The 19,730-nt window shown below is 39.6% G+C and overlaps 1 protein-coding gene across 3 annotated transcripts in view; it reads left to right on the plus strand.

The window, feature by feature from the left end:
* The window catches only part of LOC143161327 (BEN domain-containing protein 5), a 987,131-nt gene that overhangs the window by 523,263 nt on the left and 444,138 nt on the right, over positions 1 to 19,730 (plus strand). For 2 of the 3 annotated variants that reach the window (XM_076340237.1, XM_076340242.1), the window contains exon 6: positions 12,720 to 12,759. In XM_076340237.1, the coding sequence (XP_076196352.1) occupies positions 12,720 to 12,759 (40 nt within the window). The remainder of the gene's footprint in view (positions 1 to 12,719; positions 12,760 to 19,730) is intronic. The other variant, XM_076340238.1, reaches the window with a different exon arrangement.

Below are 19,730 nucleotides of genomic sequence, written 5' to 3' on the forward strand. Positions count from 1 at the left end.
TTTTCCTCACGTGTTCACCTATGGAAACTTTGTTCACCTTTCCTGCAACTGTGAAATTGGTTTGAAATGATAGACTGATACTTCCTCATGAGTTACTCTTGAACACTAGAGCTCTTTTGCTAACTAAAAAATACATACTCTTTGGGGAAGCAAAATGCTTTTCCAAACACAGTGTGTAAATGTTGTTGTTAACATCTAGATAATTAATTTTTAAGGCTAATATTCAATGACTGGAAACCTCTTGGATTTCTTTTAATAAATGAAGAACATAAATAAGGGCAGTGGAAGCAGTTTAAATGCAGAACTATATTTTTCTGAAAACGGGAAGTTTCAGAGTGACTCACAAATCATAGGAAAACATCCACATTTCAAATTATCCAGATAAATATATTTTCTGTGTAGCCCAAAGAACAACTGCTTTGCAGTAGCTCCATGACATAGTTACTACATTCTTGGTTAAATGTTTGTTACAGGTACATGAATAAACCTGAACTCTTGTCTTCTGGAGGTCTGATTCTGAGAGACGTGGTATGTCTTCAGTGACTGGCTCGGCAAGGGGAACTGGGGAAACTCAGCCTTTGGTTGGACTGAACCCTGAAGCAACTGCACATTTGTGAGGCAAAATCAGCGGTTTCATGTAAAAATTGGTTAATAGGGTATTTGGTTCCCTTCTCTCTTCCAGTGAAGTCCCCGTGCTTTGGGTGCTTCTCAAAACAGGCTTGTATTTGTCAGTCACCACACAGATTTTTCACAAGCGTTTGTTCTGTGTTTTTTAACCACTATGAGATATATATCAGATAGCAGGTTGCCAATGAATTGCTTATAGAACAACTGTAAAAGCGATAATTTGAAACAGTTAGCAATGAGGCTAATGAAAAGAGGATTTCAGACCTCTTATGTCTGTTCAGTGTATGGGACAAATGTTATTCTCTATTTTATTAGTCAGAATAACCTGACATGGACTGAAGAGAGGAACAAAATAGTAATGCCTGGGTGGCCTCATTTTCTTACGCAGATCTCCATTTGAGGCTGCTCTCAGGCAAGCTAACTCAGCTCAGTGATTTTGATGAACCAAACTTTTATTTTCTCCTTTAATATAACATGACATATTATATACGACATATATAGCTCTCTTCAACTGTTGTGAATAAAAATGCCTCTGGAATGATTTTCACAGTTTAAAGCACCTAGGTGAAGGGTTTGGGCTAAAATGCCAAATTTCAAAAGTGACAAAAATGTTCAAATTTGGATCTATAGAGCTAAATGCCACCTTAGTTCCAGTAGCCTCCATTTTATTGTTTTTATTAACAATTCTAGAGACACCATGCATTGATTAAACATGAATTACACTAGATAGTGTACAAAGGCAGAGTGACCCTGGAAGTGGCTGTAAGGAGTCCCAACACTGCCCTGTTAGCCTTTGGGAGTTTTGATACAAGTTGCAGCCTGAGTAGACCTTGTTCCAAGTTCTGTGGCTCAAGAAGTTCAGATATAGGGATTTAGTAATGATTTTAGCATGTGCCATAGAAAACTACAACAAAATTGCTTCAGAAACGAGTGAGAAAGTGTTGGGTCTGTTTGGAAAGTAAGATTGTTCTTTTTACCTCTGGGGTAGCTCACGCTCCTTGCTGCCATTTGACTTCTCCAGACAGTGCTTTCACGGGCTGTAATTAAATATGCAGTTTTGAGAAGAATGAAGATTGGGATGCTCTGAATCATTCGTTAAGTGAATATGACAAGCAGTGGTCTGGTTTGGAAAAAAAAATTGATTTTTTTCAGCAATAGAAAAACTAATTCACTGCCATGGATTGTGAACGGAAACAGACTCAAACTGAAATTAGATGAAAACCTTGAAATTAGATGAGACCACAATAGTCGGACATATAAATTTATATATTTGTCCATACATACTAGATTCTAATTTAAGTTTTCACTATTATTTTGATCATGTTGTCTTGACTTATACACAATAAACAAGGAACTTCGAACAGTATGGAGCAGGAAAGATTTTCAGATAAAGTAATCCTCCTAAATGAAATGTGAAGACACACAGTTATTCCCCCCTTCCCTCCTGCCTGTCCCTATTGCAGAAAAGTCTTTGGCTGTAATGGTGCCTCGACAGCCAGAGCAGAACTTGCCCCCTTGCTGCAAAAGAAAAAATACTGATTTTGTCCAGCTGTTGTGCAGGTCTTTGGAACTGGATGTTTCCTATCTTACTGGTTTACATTCCCATAATATTAGCAGTTTGAAAATGCAGATGAAACTGGGCTATAGCGCTTTCGCTGGATGGAGGAAATGAGGAAATAGGGAGAGAGAGAAGAAAAGTGAATGGGACGGGAGTGGAGGGCCAGTGAATTTAGAGCTGAAGATTGAAAAATGAAATCATCCAGCCTGGTGCATTGGAAATCAGTTCCATTGACTCCCCTCACACTGATTTCCTTTGGCTCCTTAAAGAGATGCTGCTTTAACTAGGAAATGTGTGTGCTGCCATGTTTCTATTGGTGACAAAATGCTAGCTTGGTCTTGGATAGGTGTGATTAATTTTGAGTATTTCCTAGTTTTTTTTTCTGTATCTACAATACATAGCCTGTATCGATTCCTTGTCTGTAAGTGTGGCACGTGTATACAGTTTTACAAACTTTTACTCCTCTCTGTACAATGCAGAAGTCAATAGACACACCTCGATATATACACATCTGCATATACGTACGTGAAAGTTTATATGTGTCTGTGATTGTATATACATACATGCAATATATTTATGTGTGGACATACATCCAATTATACTAATGGTAAGTGCAAAACTAACTTTCAAAACAGAATAAGCTCTGTCTTTTCCTTTTGAATGCTTGGATGCATGGAGCTGTAGGTGTGAGATTGGTAGCTTTGAAATTGAATGGTGATGGTGCAAATGGAAATCACTACAGAAGGATGTTGGAGATGATATAGCCTGCAGATCTCATGCACGCCATTTTGCAGTCATAAACTGCTCCCAACGTTTACTCTGCTTTGTGTTATACAGAAAGCCCAGCTACTTGAGTTTACAGGCAAAATGTTTGGTTTGCTTGTAAAGCTGAAATACGCTCTGTTGAATGTTTAAGTTTCTGAGATGTTTGAATGTGAGATACCAGAAATACAACCTATTATTGAGGCTTTCTTCTAAGTAAAATGGCATGCATTACTACTGTATATGAGTCACCCGGTTGCCTTTAAATATTGCCATCTTTGAGTGGAAAGGGAATATATTTTGAGTGTTTGCAGAATACCTTCAGCCACTGGAACTATGATCTGGAAATTGCTGTGCTGTGTTCTCACACAGCTCACCTGCATCTCAGGCAAACTCTAACACCTTGAGGGAAAATAACACCTGAGATAAACACAAGCAGATAATTTCTGCAAAATCAGAAGTAAAGGCAGGGGGAGCTCTTGGAGGGGGAGGGATTTACGCTGTAGGGAGTCAGAGAAAATGGCAGCTAGAGAAGTTGTGTTCTCTCATGTTTATTTTCACTCTGTTGCTGAATCACGGGGACTTTTTAACACATAATTCATAAGTTGTATGCATGAAAACACGATCATTTTCGGGAAATTTTATATTCAGAAGGAATTTACTCGTGTTGTATCTTTTATATGTCTTTTTCTTCCTTCCATTTGTATTGCTATCCTTATGGTGTGAAACCATAGGAGTCCTGTTTCTTAGAAGTTTATCAAAGATGTGTTTGTTTTGGCTGGGCTCAGGTGTATTAGGAAGTGGATCGTGTCAGTGCTGTAATTCAGAGCTTTGTTTTCCAGTTAAGTGCTGCCCTGAGCAGAATTCTAATACAGAGCAGAAGCCAAACTGAGTGCAAACACATGCTGCTCCCCAAACAAGAAGGTATTTAACTTCTTACAAAGAAGGACTCTTCTAGTGAAAATTTCTCGTGTTTCAGAAAACTTCCCAGTAACTCCCTCAGAGTTCTAGGTGGTTTCTTTTCTCTTTTCATAGAATTACTTTTTTTTCAAAACAGTATTTTCTTTGAACCCAAGTCAGCCTTCTCACCACCAGTGTGCTGGCATGATGACAGTTTGTTAAACTAAGTATTAGTTGACATGGAGAGAGCAGGACAACTGCTACTAGCTGGTAGCTAAACTACTCAGGTTGGATGCGGCCGTTGGAACTTAAGTCCTACTTTCAATAAATATTTAGTTAGTTATACGCAGCAAAAGAAGGTTTGGGAGAAAAGATCTGCTGGTCAGAGCACTTGTAGCTGGATGTAAACAGCTGAAGTTCAGTCTCAAGGTCCAGCTGTGTCAGAGCAGGGACATAAACCTCTGGATTTGTGTCTCCCTTACTGTGTGATCACAGGCTCCTACAACTGCATGTTTCATTTTAAAATTGTGTATGTTGGGGGTTGATTTGTCTTGTCTGTTATCTAAAACAGCCCATAAACAATGGCTATTTAGTCAATATCCCATTACTGGTATAGGTAGATATGCTTTGTTTCTAATTAAACATTCATCGAACACTGTTGCTTACCCCCCCAACAAATGGTGGACTTTCTAAGTTCGTAATTGCTTTCACTAATGCTGCTACTTTCCTTCGTAAGACTTAACGTAAGACAGGAATTCACAACTAAAGAATAGCTGTGCAATGCCTAAAGCGATCTGCATCATGTATAGATTTTGGTTGTTAATGGCACTATGTGTGGTCTGTATAGTTTTTCCTGTCCTTGTTTACTCTTTTTTTCAAAATAAAATTTAAAGAGAAGAGTTTATTAGCTCCTGCTGCTTACTCTGTACTTTAAGACATTATCCGCTGTTTGTGGCATTACAGTAATCTCTATAGGCATTAAGTAATTGATGTCACAAGCACAGGATTATAACCATGGCTCTGCAATTTACATAATAATACACCAAACTATGAAAAACCTGCATGGCAGTTTGTTACCAAAACAAACCCTTTAAAATGCTGAGATAAATTGTGGGATGAGTACCTCCAGAACCCTTGCTGCATAAGTACATATGCTTCATTTGAAATATGCACATAGCCACAGCCACCTTTTTGTTAGTGGAACTACAAAGAGGCTTGATTCCAACCTGGAGGTGGGGTCAGACCATGGAGAAATGGGCCTTATTCTCTTCCTTCATTTCTTGCAGGCCCAAAGCTTTTGGGGAAGAGCAGAACAAATACAGGCAAGGTATTGGCTATATCATCCATTCTTTTTCCCCAGTCTTTACTGGGGCAGAAATACCAGTGTTTGTGTATGTACTCCATATACTCACATACTCTACACAGGCTGCAGAGTGACTAGAGCACTGGCTATCTGTGCGTTCGTCTCAGCATTTTGGGCTTGAATTAACAAGGAGGATAGAAGCCTATGAAATTGGGAGCTCTGAGTCAAGTTTGCCAGTTGGGTTCAATAAAGTGATTGGATTTGCTTGCCATATTTTGACTTGGGTTAAAAAGAGGCTTATTAACTAATCAAGGATGTCTTTTTACATGCACATCTGAGAAGATGCACTGTATATGCATAGTATACATCATCAAACCATGAAGTTGCCACGAATCTACCTTTGTGTTGCTTCACTGAAGTGCATAAGGATGCTTGTTATTTTACAGATGCAGAAGGACAGAAAACTTAAGAGGCTTTCTGTCATCATAACTCTCATTGGCAAAGTTAAGGATCAGTTCATTCCAAAGCGGTTCGTTCCTCCTCTCCTTCCTTCCAGAGATAAGATAATCTTAATGACTTTTTGTTGTGATTGTAAATATTTATAGTGAGCTGATGGGCTTTTTTTTGGTTCCTAGTGGTTTAGTAAGAATCTGGATACTATCTTCATGAGTGCTCTATATGTAAATAAGGCAACCTATAGATAAAACACCAGTAGATGTCACTCAAGCATATGTGGAACAGACTGTGAATTTGTGTGACCAATAAAACTGAGCGTGCACATTGCAAATGGCCTCCGCTCTGCAGCTGCTCAGGTTGCTCAGCCTCCCATGGCTGTTGCTTTGGGCAGTGATCTACTGCTTTTGGTAGTAATCTGCTCACCAAGGCTTTGGGGCTGTGACCTACTACTACTGCCATAGGTACTACAGAGTGTTTGTATGGGTGCCCAGAGATACCTCACATGGCTTTTCAATCTTTCCTTAACCTTCATTGCATTAATGTTCTTTCTAAATAGCTTTTGAGTACAACAGGACTGTAAGAACATTATGCATGAGTGTTGTGTTCTTGACATAAATAGTCGAAGGTGGGAGAAGGAGAGGTCTTAGCTACTTGTTTGGCAGTGTTTCTGAAAAATAAGAAAGTACCATGTATCCTTGGCACTTGGGTTTTGGGAAAGAAATATGCAGGTGTCAGATATTAAGTAGAATATGTGAACTGGAAGGATGAGTAAAGTAGCTTAATGGTTTGGCGCTGCCTTCCATCATTTGGACTTGGTTTTGATTCTAAACCAGAATCGAGTTACCAAATATTGCAGTAATCAAATGTCTGGAGAGGTCACTGTTAAAATGGTTTAAAATGCTCATTATAGCTCTTAGCGTGAGCGATAACATATCCCAAACCAATTTATAAATGTTCTCCCACACCTATATTATCAATAATTGATTCCACAGAGTAGGCTACAGCAGATGCAATTTACTAAAATCCCAGTCAAGTGTCAACAGGCTGACTGGTTCATTTTATCATTATACCGGGAAACTTCAGCAGCTAATTGTAAAGGAAGTACAAAATGTGAGATCTTGCTTCATTATATGAAAAAAAGCCTGTGATTTCAGGATGGAAAGAAAAGATTATTGCTTGGCATAACGTGATTTAAAAAAAAAAAAAAAAAAAAAAGAAGCTTTAAATCATCAAATTATCCATTTTAACAGGATTTGAATTAGTAGCTTATTGGGGTCATTATTTAAATCGAGAGTTTCTCTTTGGAGATAAGTCTTGCACTCTGAAGGGAAGGAGGGTACAAGTAGCAAAACTCACATCTGTCTAGTTTCTCAAATGCAAAATGCTCACTGAATTATACTTACTTTTTTCTAACACCTTCCTTTATCTAAGCCTTCATTAGGAAGTTTTTCCAGATGTTGATTAGCCCTATTTCTTAAACTGTCCAACAACAAACAAGTAAAAGAAAATTTACACCCCTCTATCACAGAAGCATCTTTTGCATAGGAGCAAAAAACACCGAGGTGCACAGCTTGTCACCCATCAGGTAGCAATGCAAAAGGATGGGAAACAGCCTTCAACCTCTCCCTCTCTGCACCTTCTCCCTCCTCCCTCCCCTCTATTGTAAACCCCTCCAGTGCAAAACCAAGGAGTCTTATGGTGGTGCTTGTGGGCAGCCATGTTGTGCCATCCACACCATGCCAAGTTGCTCACTTGGGATCTCTTCGATTTTTTTCTGAACTTTTGGGTTTTTTCATGGTACAATGTTAGAGGATAGCTTTCAAAAGCATTGACAATACAGAGTGTGGCAATAAAAAAGGCCATAGAACTGTGAAATTCACCTTTCAATACATACTCAGCTTTATTTTGTGAGAACATGCACTGGTTTCAATTACTGTTATGTCAACACAGTCAGTTTATAGAAGAGAAGCGCTAATAAGAAGTTAAAAGGAAAAGGCACAATTAGTAACAACTTGTGGCATATCTTCCAGGAAAAAAAAATCATGCACTTGATTTAAATTTTAAACCCTCTGAATTGCATAGTAGATTGAAGGTAGTAGGGAGAGACACCTGTTCAAACCACATTAAAATTAGATGGAAGAGATCAATAGCAGAAACCAGGCTGGGTAAAATACATTTAGTAAGACAAAGTCCTCCTGTGGTCCCAGAGAGTCCATTTCAGCTTCGTATGGGTGGACTATGGCAGGAGATGTTAGTGAGATGGGCAGCCTGCCTTTGGGTTCATAGCTGCAGAAAACACTGCCCGCAGAGTGAAGATAGTGAAATGGCACAAACCCAACAAGAGCTTTCTAAAGCTGAAATTGATCTCAGCTCTGGGCTTAGGAGTTTTATATGGAGACTCAGAGCAAGGCAGGTATAGATGCCCTTGAGATCTAGAGAAACCCTGCCAGAACACGCCGTCTCCTGGGATGTGGGTGCACGGGACTGCTGAAGGAGCTTCCAGCACAGCAACCTCATGTGTGTGATACCTGGGTGGCTGGCTGCCACCTCCATCTCTGCTTACCACCTCTGCTGGATGTTGGGGGCTTGGAGGTGATGTGCTGGGACAGAAGGCAGGGGTAAGGATATCTTTTGGATCCTGGCTGGAGGAGGAGTGTAGGAGTAGGAAGATGACTTTATAATTGCTTTTTTTTATCACTCTTTCTGACTATATTGACTTTATACTTGACACAGCTTTGGCTGGCAAGTGAGGCCCAGATACATTCAGAATTAGATATGACTAGGCTCATTCTTACATGAGAAGAAAATCATCGGTTGCTACAGAAACAGCTCCATATCAGTCTCGTGGGGCATCTTTGCATCTGGCTTTTTTTCCTTCTCTTTTGCTAATCTGTAGATAAGAGTCAAAGCAAGTGCAGCACATCCCACATCTATATAAAAGGTTGGAGGAACTCTGCAGAGAGCAAAGTGTGAAAGAACATCTCGTAGATAAGCTAAACTTAAATGAATGAGTTAATTTGCATCCCCCTACAATATTTTTCTAGTTTTGCAACTCTCACTCAGTTAATTGAGGTGAAAATTAAATGACACCAGTCAGTAAATATTTTAAAGACCACCAACATCAAGGAAGAGAAAGGAGGTACTCAGAAAGGGAGTTACTAAGAAAAATTTAGGAAATGATCCGAGGGGCAAGTTAGAATCTCTGTCGAGAAAATTGCATATTGCAATGGAATAATAATCCAGACTCACTTTCAGGCAAGTTGTTTAACTTGATAAATTAAGGAATTAGTTAAAAATAAGTATATATGATAGGTGAACAGGGACCGTTCTGCACACTTCAGACCAGCTCACCAGCGAGGTTTTTCAACTGGTTTTCTAAAACATAATGAATTCTTGATGCTTAATAGATTAATATTTATTGAGTGAATCAATGCTTAATTTATTAAAAATTTCCCTTCCTTGTATTTTAATATGATTTATTACTCATCAGTGCTTCTTGCATTAATTAAAGATTGTGTTAATTTTGTGGAACTGAACACGATCTGCTGCAGGTTTGCTGCAAAGCCCTAATGCACGGTAGGGACTGTGCCTCTGGGTAGTACCAACAATAGAAAACTGCATGAGGTGGGAAGCCGGTATGAATCGCCAGTGGCCTCTTCCTGCCTTTGGGCTTTCAAATAGCCAGCAAAGTGAAAATGAAGATGCTGCCCCTTAAAGGGTAGGACAGGATTATAGCAGTAGAGATACTGTGGTGATACAGGGAATCTTTCGGTTTGCCTCTTATAAATTATGGCTGATGCTGTGGAAATCATTTTAGTGATTCTCATGGAATGCCTTTTTGTCAACGTAGGTGAAATCCAGTCTTAGCGATATGGGAAACTGTCACCTCTCGCCCGACCAGGGACGATAGTCATTACATTTCAGTGCTCAGGTTGTAAGTAATTCTTGGGACAGTAGGCTGCCTGAAGATTGGGATAGTCCCAAGCATCTCTGCAGGGGCAGGTGTTTGAGAAGTGGAAAATTACTAAAGGCAGAACAAAAAAAGCCAGACATCTTGTGAGATGAGTCTTTCAAGAAATCTGTCAAAACAGGGAGAGGGTGATCATGCTGGAGGGGGGCAACAGCTGCAATTTGCATCTTTCAGCACTGAAGGGAGAAGCAAATATATAAAGCCCCACAGCCATGATACTTCTGATGCAATTATTTTATTAATCTTTGTGACACTTGTAATGTCTCTCTCTTTAAATTAAAATTCTACTGCTTTTAAAGCTACTCGTAAGTGTGTCTGTATGTTTTTCAAAAAAATCCATCCAGTAACTAGACTGCTTGCATCCAGCTGAGCCCTGGAAACGGCAGAGAGCTAGCCCCTGAGACCTGAGAGCAGGCCTGAATTTCTGGAAAGTGATTGGATCCGTAATTGGTGCATTTCTGCATGTTTAAATGCATGATTCTGGAATGCACTTTGCTGTTTCCTCCTCTCCAGGGCTTCGGTGAGTGTGCACAAACTTCCCTTGCGCAGCTAAATTAGAGAAACCTCTTCAAGGTCCGCTGAAGGTCAGAGCAGTGAAATTTTTTCTCTCTCAGTGCACCGGTCAGGCAGTAACCACCGTGCTCCAGCCTGGAGCATTTGGGTGGAGCCAGTGCCAAAAACTTGGTGGCATTTCAAATCCCTTGCAGCAGTTAGGTGTTAGATGCAAAAGATCAGTGCTGCTCCACTTGAAGTCAGAGAAATAACTTGTGCTTCAAGTTCCACACATACACAAAGACTTCCTGGATCTGGGATTAATTTGTTTTTTCCAAGGCCAGCTTGAAGGCAATGTCCAAACAGGAAAGAAGCTACAAACTGAACATTTGACTTGTAATAATTTCATTTTATTTCCCATTTTGTTTAGCCTATTTTGTTTTCCTCCAGTATCAAGTTAAGCTATTTAGGTTTTTATTTAATGTTTATTTTTATCCTAGTTAATAGACTCAAGTCAGGACCATGAGCCAGTTGGGCTACATGCCTTTCCCTCTATTCCAGGTCTCTACATTTTGCAACCTTCTTTCACACAGGATATTTATATTCCACCTTTTTTCCCAGTAGAGAAGCTTTCACAGAGTATAGGCTTTGGACATATATTTTCTGCTCTAGCTGTTCATTAGATATACAGCATTTGGAGTTCCAGTTGTGCTGAGAAATGTAAGCAAAGCTTTTGGCCCAGTGGGTGCTAAGCCCTGGCATTTCGTAGCTTTATATATGAATCAGGATTAAGGCACAGGATCTATAAAGAATTTAGCTCATTAGGAAATGTTCCGTCTTATGGCTCCCACTGGGGAGGCGGGTCCTCTGCTTACACTATCGCTTACTTTGCTTTATTGCTCCCTGGGAAAGGAGGGTGGGGTGAGCAGACCCCAGCAGAGTAGGGACAGCATTCCTGAATGGCTCTTTGCGGAGGTGACACAAGGCAGTGGCAGGGTCTTCTGCTCCCTTTTACAATTACCCTGGCACTCCTGGAAAAAGGCTTCGCATAGGCTTGCCTTAGTATTTGATAATAAAGCAAATGTGATCAAGCACACCGCTAAGGTCATACTCAGAACGACTTGTCAGAGTTAAGAGAACAGGAGTACCTATGAAAGCAGACAGGAATGGATTTTGTCACAAATATGATTTGCGTTGTACAAGAGTTAAGGTACTGAATGCCAGGAAGGATTTCAGAAAATGTGTTTTTTCAGCCTGACACCCCACTCAGCTTCCCAGTAGGCCACATTCACTGTTGGGCATATAGCTCAAGTATATCCAGTGGATGATCAACTGTGTCCATAGCCAGTGAAGCTTTACTTACAGAGAAATGATAGGCTTGGAAAGGAGTTTCATCAGTCATAATTTCCAGGGAAGAGCGTTCACGGTAGGGAATACCAAGTCAATGTTTCCTCCTCAAGGACTTTTAGCTGTCACCCAGGGAATACAGTGAATGCAGTGATGAGAATTAGATTAGAAAAAGATCAATAGGGCTGACAATAAATGAAAGTAACACAGACATTATTGAGCAGATTAGGAGAGAGAAATTAAACTCGACAGTATAATCATCAATGCCAGCTAGACACACTAATGTTGGGCAAAGTTAGGGAGAAGACAGTAAGTTAGGAAGTGCTATGAAGAAGAGGCAGGAACAGTCTGTTTGTGAGCTGGGGAAAGCCCTGCTGGTGATGGAAAGCTCTCAGCTCACAGAAAGGTTGAAAAGGATGATAATAGTCCAGGAGCACATGAATTTCAGTAGCAGGCCACAGGGAGGCAATGGTGGGGAGGTCACCTAAGGCTGGGAACATGGACTAGGCAACAGCCTTGACTACATGTTACAGGGGAAAGGGAACCTTGGATGCACCCCACCATCATCAAGCCATTGGTGGGATAGCTTGTTCCAGGCAAAAAAAATTCCTAACCTTCTTCTAGTACAGATTGGTTTACCCTGTGAAGGTTTGCAGCCCTTCCAGAAACCACTCTTCCATTTAAATTTGATTATTTGCCATTATAACTGCCTGTATTTTGCTATCTGTACAAATACCCAGCGATGATCAAGTCTGGCAAGCTTTTGGGGTGAGGGATATCTGGTGGCAATGAGATCCATGGGCTGACTGCGCTCAGCATGAAAAGAAGCTTTCCTTTTATCAGTCTTGAGTTTGTCTAGATCCTCTTACATGTCTTTGAAAGGTTCACCCCAAGGCGATATAATTGTGTTTGATCACATACAGGCTATGAGTCAATGACTGATATGAATAAAGAACTTAGAATTTCTTGTCTTGGTTCCTTGTCTTCTTCCCTGTGGAATCAGAAATCACTTTTATAAATATATCGGTCCATCTGTGCTTCTAGCTATCCATTTCAAGTATATGTTCCAAAAAAGAAATAGTAACACTTTATGAGTGCAAATAAAAACACATTAAAAGGACTGAGCAAGGGGGATTTTTTCTTCCTCATAAAGTACATGTGGATCCCATCCAAAAGAGTTACTGTGAGCCATGTAACTTGTAATTAATTCTGCTATAAATGTCAGAACACTTATTTTGCAGGTCTAAGCTGACCCACTAAAATTAGTCCCCTTTTAACAATTTCTTTTATAATTTGTTTTTCAGCAGAAACGGCAGCTTGACCTCCTGACAATAACCAGCCCTGGTAAGTGAGCTCTGCCGCATGGCTCTCTTCTTTTTCTTAAAGAGATGGTTGTCTAAATGTGTTTTTTCCCCTGTCTCTGACATGCAAAATGAAAAACACTGTTCCCCAGAAAATCTTTCATGTAATAACAAGTGACAGCTATATTGTGCTTGGCAAAGCCCCGGGCAGTTATCCGTTCACAGAGCTGCCTCTTCAGACCTTTACTCTATGAATTTGAGTGCTGATATTTCTTTAAGCCTCCTGGGGTTACAGTTAGCGGTATGTCTGCAGGGCAGATGCCCTCGAATTCACAATGTGTGTTCAAGTATCACAGAAATGCAAGTTGGACTTTCCTTGGTGGCAAACGTGAGCAGTTCAGGGAGCAAGGAGACAGTGGCCCTCTGTGTGCGTGGTGGGAGACAGGAGGTCCAGGCTTAGGTCTGGAGAACCCCAAAGCAGGTCAGAAAATATTTAGGTAAAATTAAAATGCTCTAAATGATCTGCTTCATAATGGCTTTTGTCATTTGCCTGTTGATGAGATAAACCAAAACGTGTTGCACAGGGAAAGTGCTGGGCTCTTTGGCATAGTGAGTTTCGAAGGTCTCAGCACCGTGATTGAAATGCAGGTCGTTTGAATAGTGCTTCTCTTTGATCTCAGCTCTTAAGGCTGGGTGGCTTTTAATTTATTGCTATTTTTCTGGCTCAGTTTCTTTCCGTTAGCTGCTACAGAAGTTTGCTGCCCACCAGCTTCAGATGTACACCGTGCTTGAACGGTGCTACCTTTTGGTTAACTTTTTCAATTTTTCAGATGTATGTACGTATTAAGCTTTCAGTTTGGCTTTAACTGGGACTAATGAGTTCTGGCTTTAACTGGGAATAATGTGTTAGCGAAATGAACAGGTGTTATGGGAAGTGAACAAAATGTGACACACATTTGCTTGGATAACAATTTTGCATCAATAATTGTTCTGACACTCTAAATGTAGATATCATCTGTGACATGGTTTCTCCTTCACTAACCTTGTTAAAATAATAAGAATTAAAATAAGGAGGAGGAACACTTTGTTGGGACAGATGTTTGAGGCTATTGGCAATTGCATCACATTTTTGCATGTTCACTTTTCACGCAGTTTGCAATTATGTTAATGTATGCTCGGGGCACTTGCTGATAAAAGCAACAATACAGTGTGATACAGCCATTGTCACTATTCTGACTGTAACTTCAAGGACAAACATGGCACATTTTTCATTTTTCGTATCTTCAGCATTCCCTATTTCTAGAGGAAAAAGAAAAATATCTCTGAAGGTCTTAATCATAATAAACACTCAGATCTTGGATAAGGGCACCAAAGTCCACAGACTTTTTTTTTTTAATAAGAGAAAAGGAGGCTTGGGGACCAGAATAACTTAATATGAGGCTTTTCTGTAAAACAAATTTATGATACCTTCCTCATAATTTCAGATACAGTATTCACTGGAACAATGAAAGGGTTGACTAAGTTGAGTTTATGCATAGATGTGATCACAGTAAGTAGCTATCGCTTCAGATCTCTCAGTTTAATACAGCAATCTACTAAATCAACACAGCAATTAGTTGGAAGGATCAAAATAGCTAAATACTAAACCAGCTTTCAATAACTGCACAGGTAGACATACTGCACTAAAAGGGGGGAAAAAAGCTTTCCATAACATGCATTTTTTCTGAAATGCAAGTTTTACCCTTTGACATTTAGCCAGAAATCTACAATAATTGGCTACATGGGGGAAAAAAAAAATATTTGTGCCATGATTATATAATTGAGTGATTACTGTTCTGCTTTCATTAAAGGCATTTTGAAAAGAAGCCTGTTGCTGGATCAGGCCAAACTTACTTGAGAGCCTAAAGCTGAGATTTTTCAAAGAGGCTGAAAGAGTTAGGCACTTAATTCCTAGTAGGATTGGAAAACATCAACCTGTGGATTAAAGGGTCTAGTTTGGGCCTTACAAATACAAAAAAAAAAAACCCAAACCACCATAGTCTTGAGGCTTTTATCTATCTTCGGAGACTGCAACTTTTAAATATTCCATTCTATGGGTCCTAGCTCTAAGATCTGACAACAACCACCTGCTTTTACAGAGTCATGATATCGTTTATGATGGCTGAGATCAGCCATAATCACTGTCATCCCTTAATTTACTGATTCAAATTAGGGACTGGGATATTTATTTGCAGCTGTTAATCCTTTGGGAGTTGTTCCTGTTCTCCACCTTGCCGCAGGCAGGCAGCCTTCATTTGTGGTGGAGGTCACTCAGCCTTATTTATAGTATGAAAGTCCTCCATGTCTCACAAAGCGGTATCAGCCACCAAAGCCTTATTGCTTAATTGTAAGAACAGACAAAGGACTTCAAAACCAGAGGTCACCTCTGTGATTTGCGCTTCTGTCATGACAAATACCATCTTTCTTTTGTGTGTGTGTGAAATTCTTGAACTAGTTTTTGTATGTTTAGTTAATAATAGCTTGGTGATCCCTTGCAAGTATTACAACAGCTCTTCTCCCTGTGCCACTAAAAAAATTTCCAAAAATTGATCAGCCAATTAATGAGATTAATTGCAAGGTAAAATAATGCCATTAATGTCAATAAAGGGCTGTCGAGACACAAGTGCCAAAACATTCAAAAGAGAGTTTGTGGGATCACAGAAACCTTAACGTTACCTCATGCAGTCGCACTATTTCCCCTGACCGTGGTTGTTGCACGATTCCCCAGGAATCACGGATGGGTAGGAAGCAGTGCTTGTTCCTCATGCCCTGAATCCCCACCCTGCCCACGCTGTGCCGAGCCCACGCTGTGAGGGCGACTCGCTGCTGCCTCTTGCCTTACTCCAGATGCTTGACTTAAAAGCACATTTGTATGTTAAATTGAACAGGTATAGCTCATTAATATGTAACCTGGACTGAGGGCACTCTGGAAAAAAATGGGGGGAAAAAAGAAAGGAAAAGGAAGAAATGCAGAGGGTGAGAGCTGCAGCTCCAGCTACAGATTCTGTATGCAACATACAGCACCCCTAAGAAAACAGCTATGGAAAGCTCCACAATGTACCCCAAACTGGAGGAAGTCTTTGCTTTGCTGTGGGTCTCCAGAAACAGCCAGACACAAATGATGCATAAGCTGGGAGCGAGCCAGACTCCCTCACGCTCAAATATATTCCTTTGAAGTAACCGACACCCATGTAAAATGTGGAGAGGAGTTCACTGCTCTGCCTTACTGCTGAGTAGCTGGAGGAATGTTAAGTTAAATTTATCAATGCTCTCGCCACACTCCTTTCTTCTTGCCCCTTGACATGTGAGTTACAATTAGACTGTAACGCGCTGTACGGTTCAGGGTGCCGGAGTCGGAGCTGATGTGCGCAGCGGGGTGGGGGAAAGATGTTAAAAATTCATTAGTAGCTGGCAGGGACATGTTGGCAGGGAGTGGGACATAATGAGGTTTAAGTTTTGGTAATTTAAATTTTCTTTAAACTTAGTTTTACCTCTGAATTTGATCCAAAACATTTCCTTAACACTTCCTCTAGTTGACTTTGGGTTTTAGAACCAAATCTTCAGGTGGTTTAATTTGGCCTTGCTACGCAAAGGAGCTGAGGATCTGCCCTTAATTTCTACATGATCAAGTTCTAGTAATGCTTTGAACATGCACCATACAATCACATCACATTTTGTGGTAACCACTCAATAGTTGCAAATAAGATATCCCTGTTTCCATAGCTTTTCCATGGAGACAAAGCTTTTTGCATCTCCTGTGTTTACAATAATAATGCAGCTTTCCAATTTCTCTTCTCAGTAAGGTAAGTTCATCTCCCACTGAAGTATTTTTTAATTATTGATACCATAAATGGAAGTGAGTTGGAAACTATTGGCTTTGAAAATAGCTAACATGTGATATTATCCAAGAACCATCAGGAAAATTCTTTTGAAATTCTCTTTGATTCAGCCGTCCTCAGGGCTTTATCCTTCTCTACCGGTCTCTCTACTGCCAATTTAAAATAACATTCTCTTGAAATCAGTGCAATGTTAGGGGAAATTCATCAGCACCGTAGATGCATGTTTCCCAGATGTATATAAACGTACTACATTTGGCAGCAGTAAATTGATTGCATTTAAAAAACCTGGGGTAGTTGAATATTCCATAGTGCCCAGCTTGGCTACAGCATGGAATATAAAGTATTTTGAGTTTCTTTCAGCTCTGTTTTAGGTGAAATAAAGTAAGAGCTGACTCCATAATTTCTGCCTTTTGATTTACTCAGATTTTCCTCTGACCACATTAGAGGTTTACATGCAGGGACGGAGTAAGATATTCCTAATCTCTGTGGGGCAGCACTAAGATTTGATCAGAAATGTTAATGAATTTGTGTGTGCTTCCCCCTAATAGTCAAGCTCTTACACTTTCAAACAGGGAAAAAAGATTGATTTTAAAAGTATTTATCAGACTGATCTATGTGGTGAAATATTCTCCCCCCCCTTTAATATCGTCAGTGCTGCATGCTCTAAAAATGTCTCCATTTCATAAATTTGTGATACACTGCTCCACTGAATTCTTTTAAGGTGGCTTTAGTTTCTGCCATACATATTTTACTGCTTTAAATTATAGATATAGGACTGTTGCCTAGTTAATTTCCTCTGGTTAGGAAAATATATTTCTACTCTCCTGGCATTGCATAAAGTGATATGTGGGATTTGCTGTATTTTTTAGCTGATTTAAGTTTTGCATTTCTACATATTACTGCTTATGAGTTCTCACATAAAACCACGTAAAGGAAGGAGAAGTTTTATAGTATATTTGAAAGTTTCATTTAACTATAAATTCCACCACTAAGCCCCCCTACAAGACTTTTCCATTACCTTCCTGGATAGTCTGGCTATCTACTTCTTTCTAATTGAAGCATGAAAATAAAATGAACTCAAAGTCATGAAGCTATAAGACAGGTATTAGTAAAAATGATACAGAGTAATAAAATGTGACAGAAAGTTGTTTGCTGCTAAAACTCGGGTACTATTTTTGCTAGTCCTTATTAATTAATAGTACATTGATTTTGGTCTAAGTATTTGTCAAGGGATAGCGTCTGAGTTTTTAAACAGCCTAACATAATTACTGTTCGTGTTTGTTAGTGAAGCTTCACATGCTATTTTATTTGGAAAGGTGGTGGAGAAAAGAAATTGCTTACTTTTCCAGTAATAATTGAGTTTTTTAATGCTCAGTGATGGATAGGAGTGAAACTATTTCTCATATCACTAAGACACTGGATGTTAATCCACCCATTTGCCCACAATAATGTAAAATAACTTGCGGAGACAGTACCTCATTGCTCAGGGAGGCAATAGACCCCAAATGGTTTGTTTGAACCCACAGTACAAGAATTTCTTTACCATACAAATAAAATATATATGCTGAAGTCTCAGCTCAAAGTGAAATTCCAGTGTTGTCAGTCTTAGCTGAACCCTAAAACTACAGGATGAAGTTTCTTCTAGACTTGATGAAACTTTAGCAAGATGAAGTACTAACAGAGAGCAGAGAGAAAATGTGGACTTTTTTTTTTTCGTGCCATTAGGTTGGTTTCAGCTGTCCTGAGGCTAATTAGGAAATTTGACTGTATCCAATTCCTCATCTTCACTGTATCTGAAGAGCTGTAAGGATTTCCATTTGCTGTGATAAGGAGAAGTAATAATGTTGCTTGTAATCACTTATTCGTGCAGATCAGTACCTTTCTAATTCTTACTTATACCTCTCCATTTGCCGGAATAACAACTGCAGAGATGCTACATACTCATTGAATGGTGCTGCTGTTCCCACTGTCTTTTCCCTGCACAGGCAGTCTTCGCTCACAACATGTCCCAAGAGAATAAGTCCACCCTGATCTTTCCGCCTCTCCCCTGACCTATCCCTATCTGTCTCCTCAAATACCATCTATATCCATCTCAAATATCAGTTCTGAAATCTACTGAAGTGACACTTTTCTGATCCAGTAATGAAACCAGAATTTTTTCCATTTAGTTGCAAAATATTTACTTTTAGGAAGGTTGTTTCATCCCCACCTTTGCATTTAAAAAAATTGACCTTTTTTGGATGCATGTAGAATAAGTGATATTTGCGAAGTCAAAATAAGACTGCAGAGAAGATATTCTAAAGGCTAATCCATTACTTTTGAAGAAAAATATCAAGCTTTTCCACAATACCTTATTATTATTCTGGGTCACCATGATGTTTCCATGCACCTTGGCATGTCCCTTTAATTGGATCCTTACATAGGAAGGTCCAGCACAGTTGCATTGAAAGCTGACATTTCTAACTAACTGACCTTTTCAGGCCCAGTGATACTCCTATAATGATTATCCTCTAGCATTGTTTGGACACAATACCACATACTTCACAGCACATAAAGAATATGTTCTTTGAGAACTATTCAAAATGCCCAATCTCAAGTTAGCAAAATGAGAAAATTGGGTGCAAACATTCATCAGAGTGTTATTGTGCAGGTATCGATTTGAATGCCCTTTCATTTCTCTGGGAAAAAGTGTTGTATTATAGAGCTCTAAATTAACTTCTGTTCTGGTTTTTTTTTCCCCAGTAAGTATAAAAAGGTCAAATTCATTCATAAGGCTGAATAGATTTGCAGGATATAAGCAATAAGATAGCAATCAACCTTCAAATAACCTTTAAAGAGACAGTATCTTTTCTTATGAACAGTAATTGATCTGCTCATTAAGGCACTGCATACTCTTTGGGGCTCACCTAGGCAAAAATGTGTAAGACCTGTGACAAAAGGATGTCAGCTAGAACAAACCAGGAATAAATCCTCATGTGGAAATACACATATTTTACGGGTTTTGGAGGGCGTAACGTTGATGAAAGGATTGACATTGCGATGCGAATTCCTTGACTTGACTGTCATAAGGCTGAGTGAAAAAGACATAGAAAAGACCTTGAAGTGTGAATTTGGTATTAGTGAGGACGATGATAGC

The sequence above is a fragment of the Aptenodytes patagonicus genome, chromosome 5 (genome assembly GCF_965638725.1).
Source record: "Aptenodytes patagonicus chromosome 5, bAptPat1.pri.cur, whole genome shotgun sequence".
In the NCBI taxonomy this organism is placed as follows: Eukaryota; Metazoa; Chordata; class Aves; order Sphenisciformes; family Spheniscidae; genus Aptenodytes; species Aptenodytes patagonicus.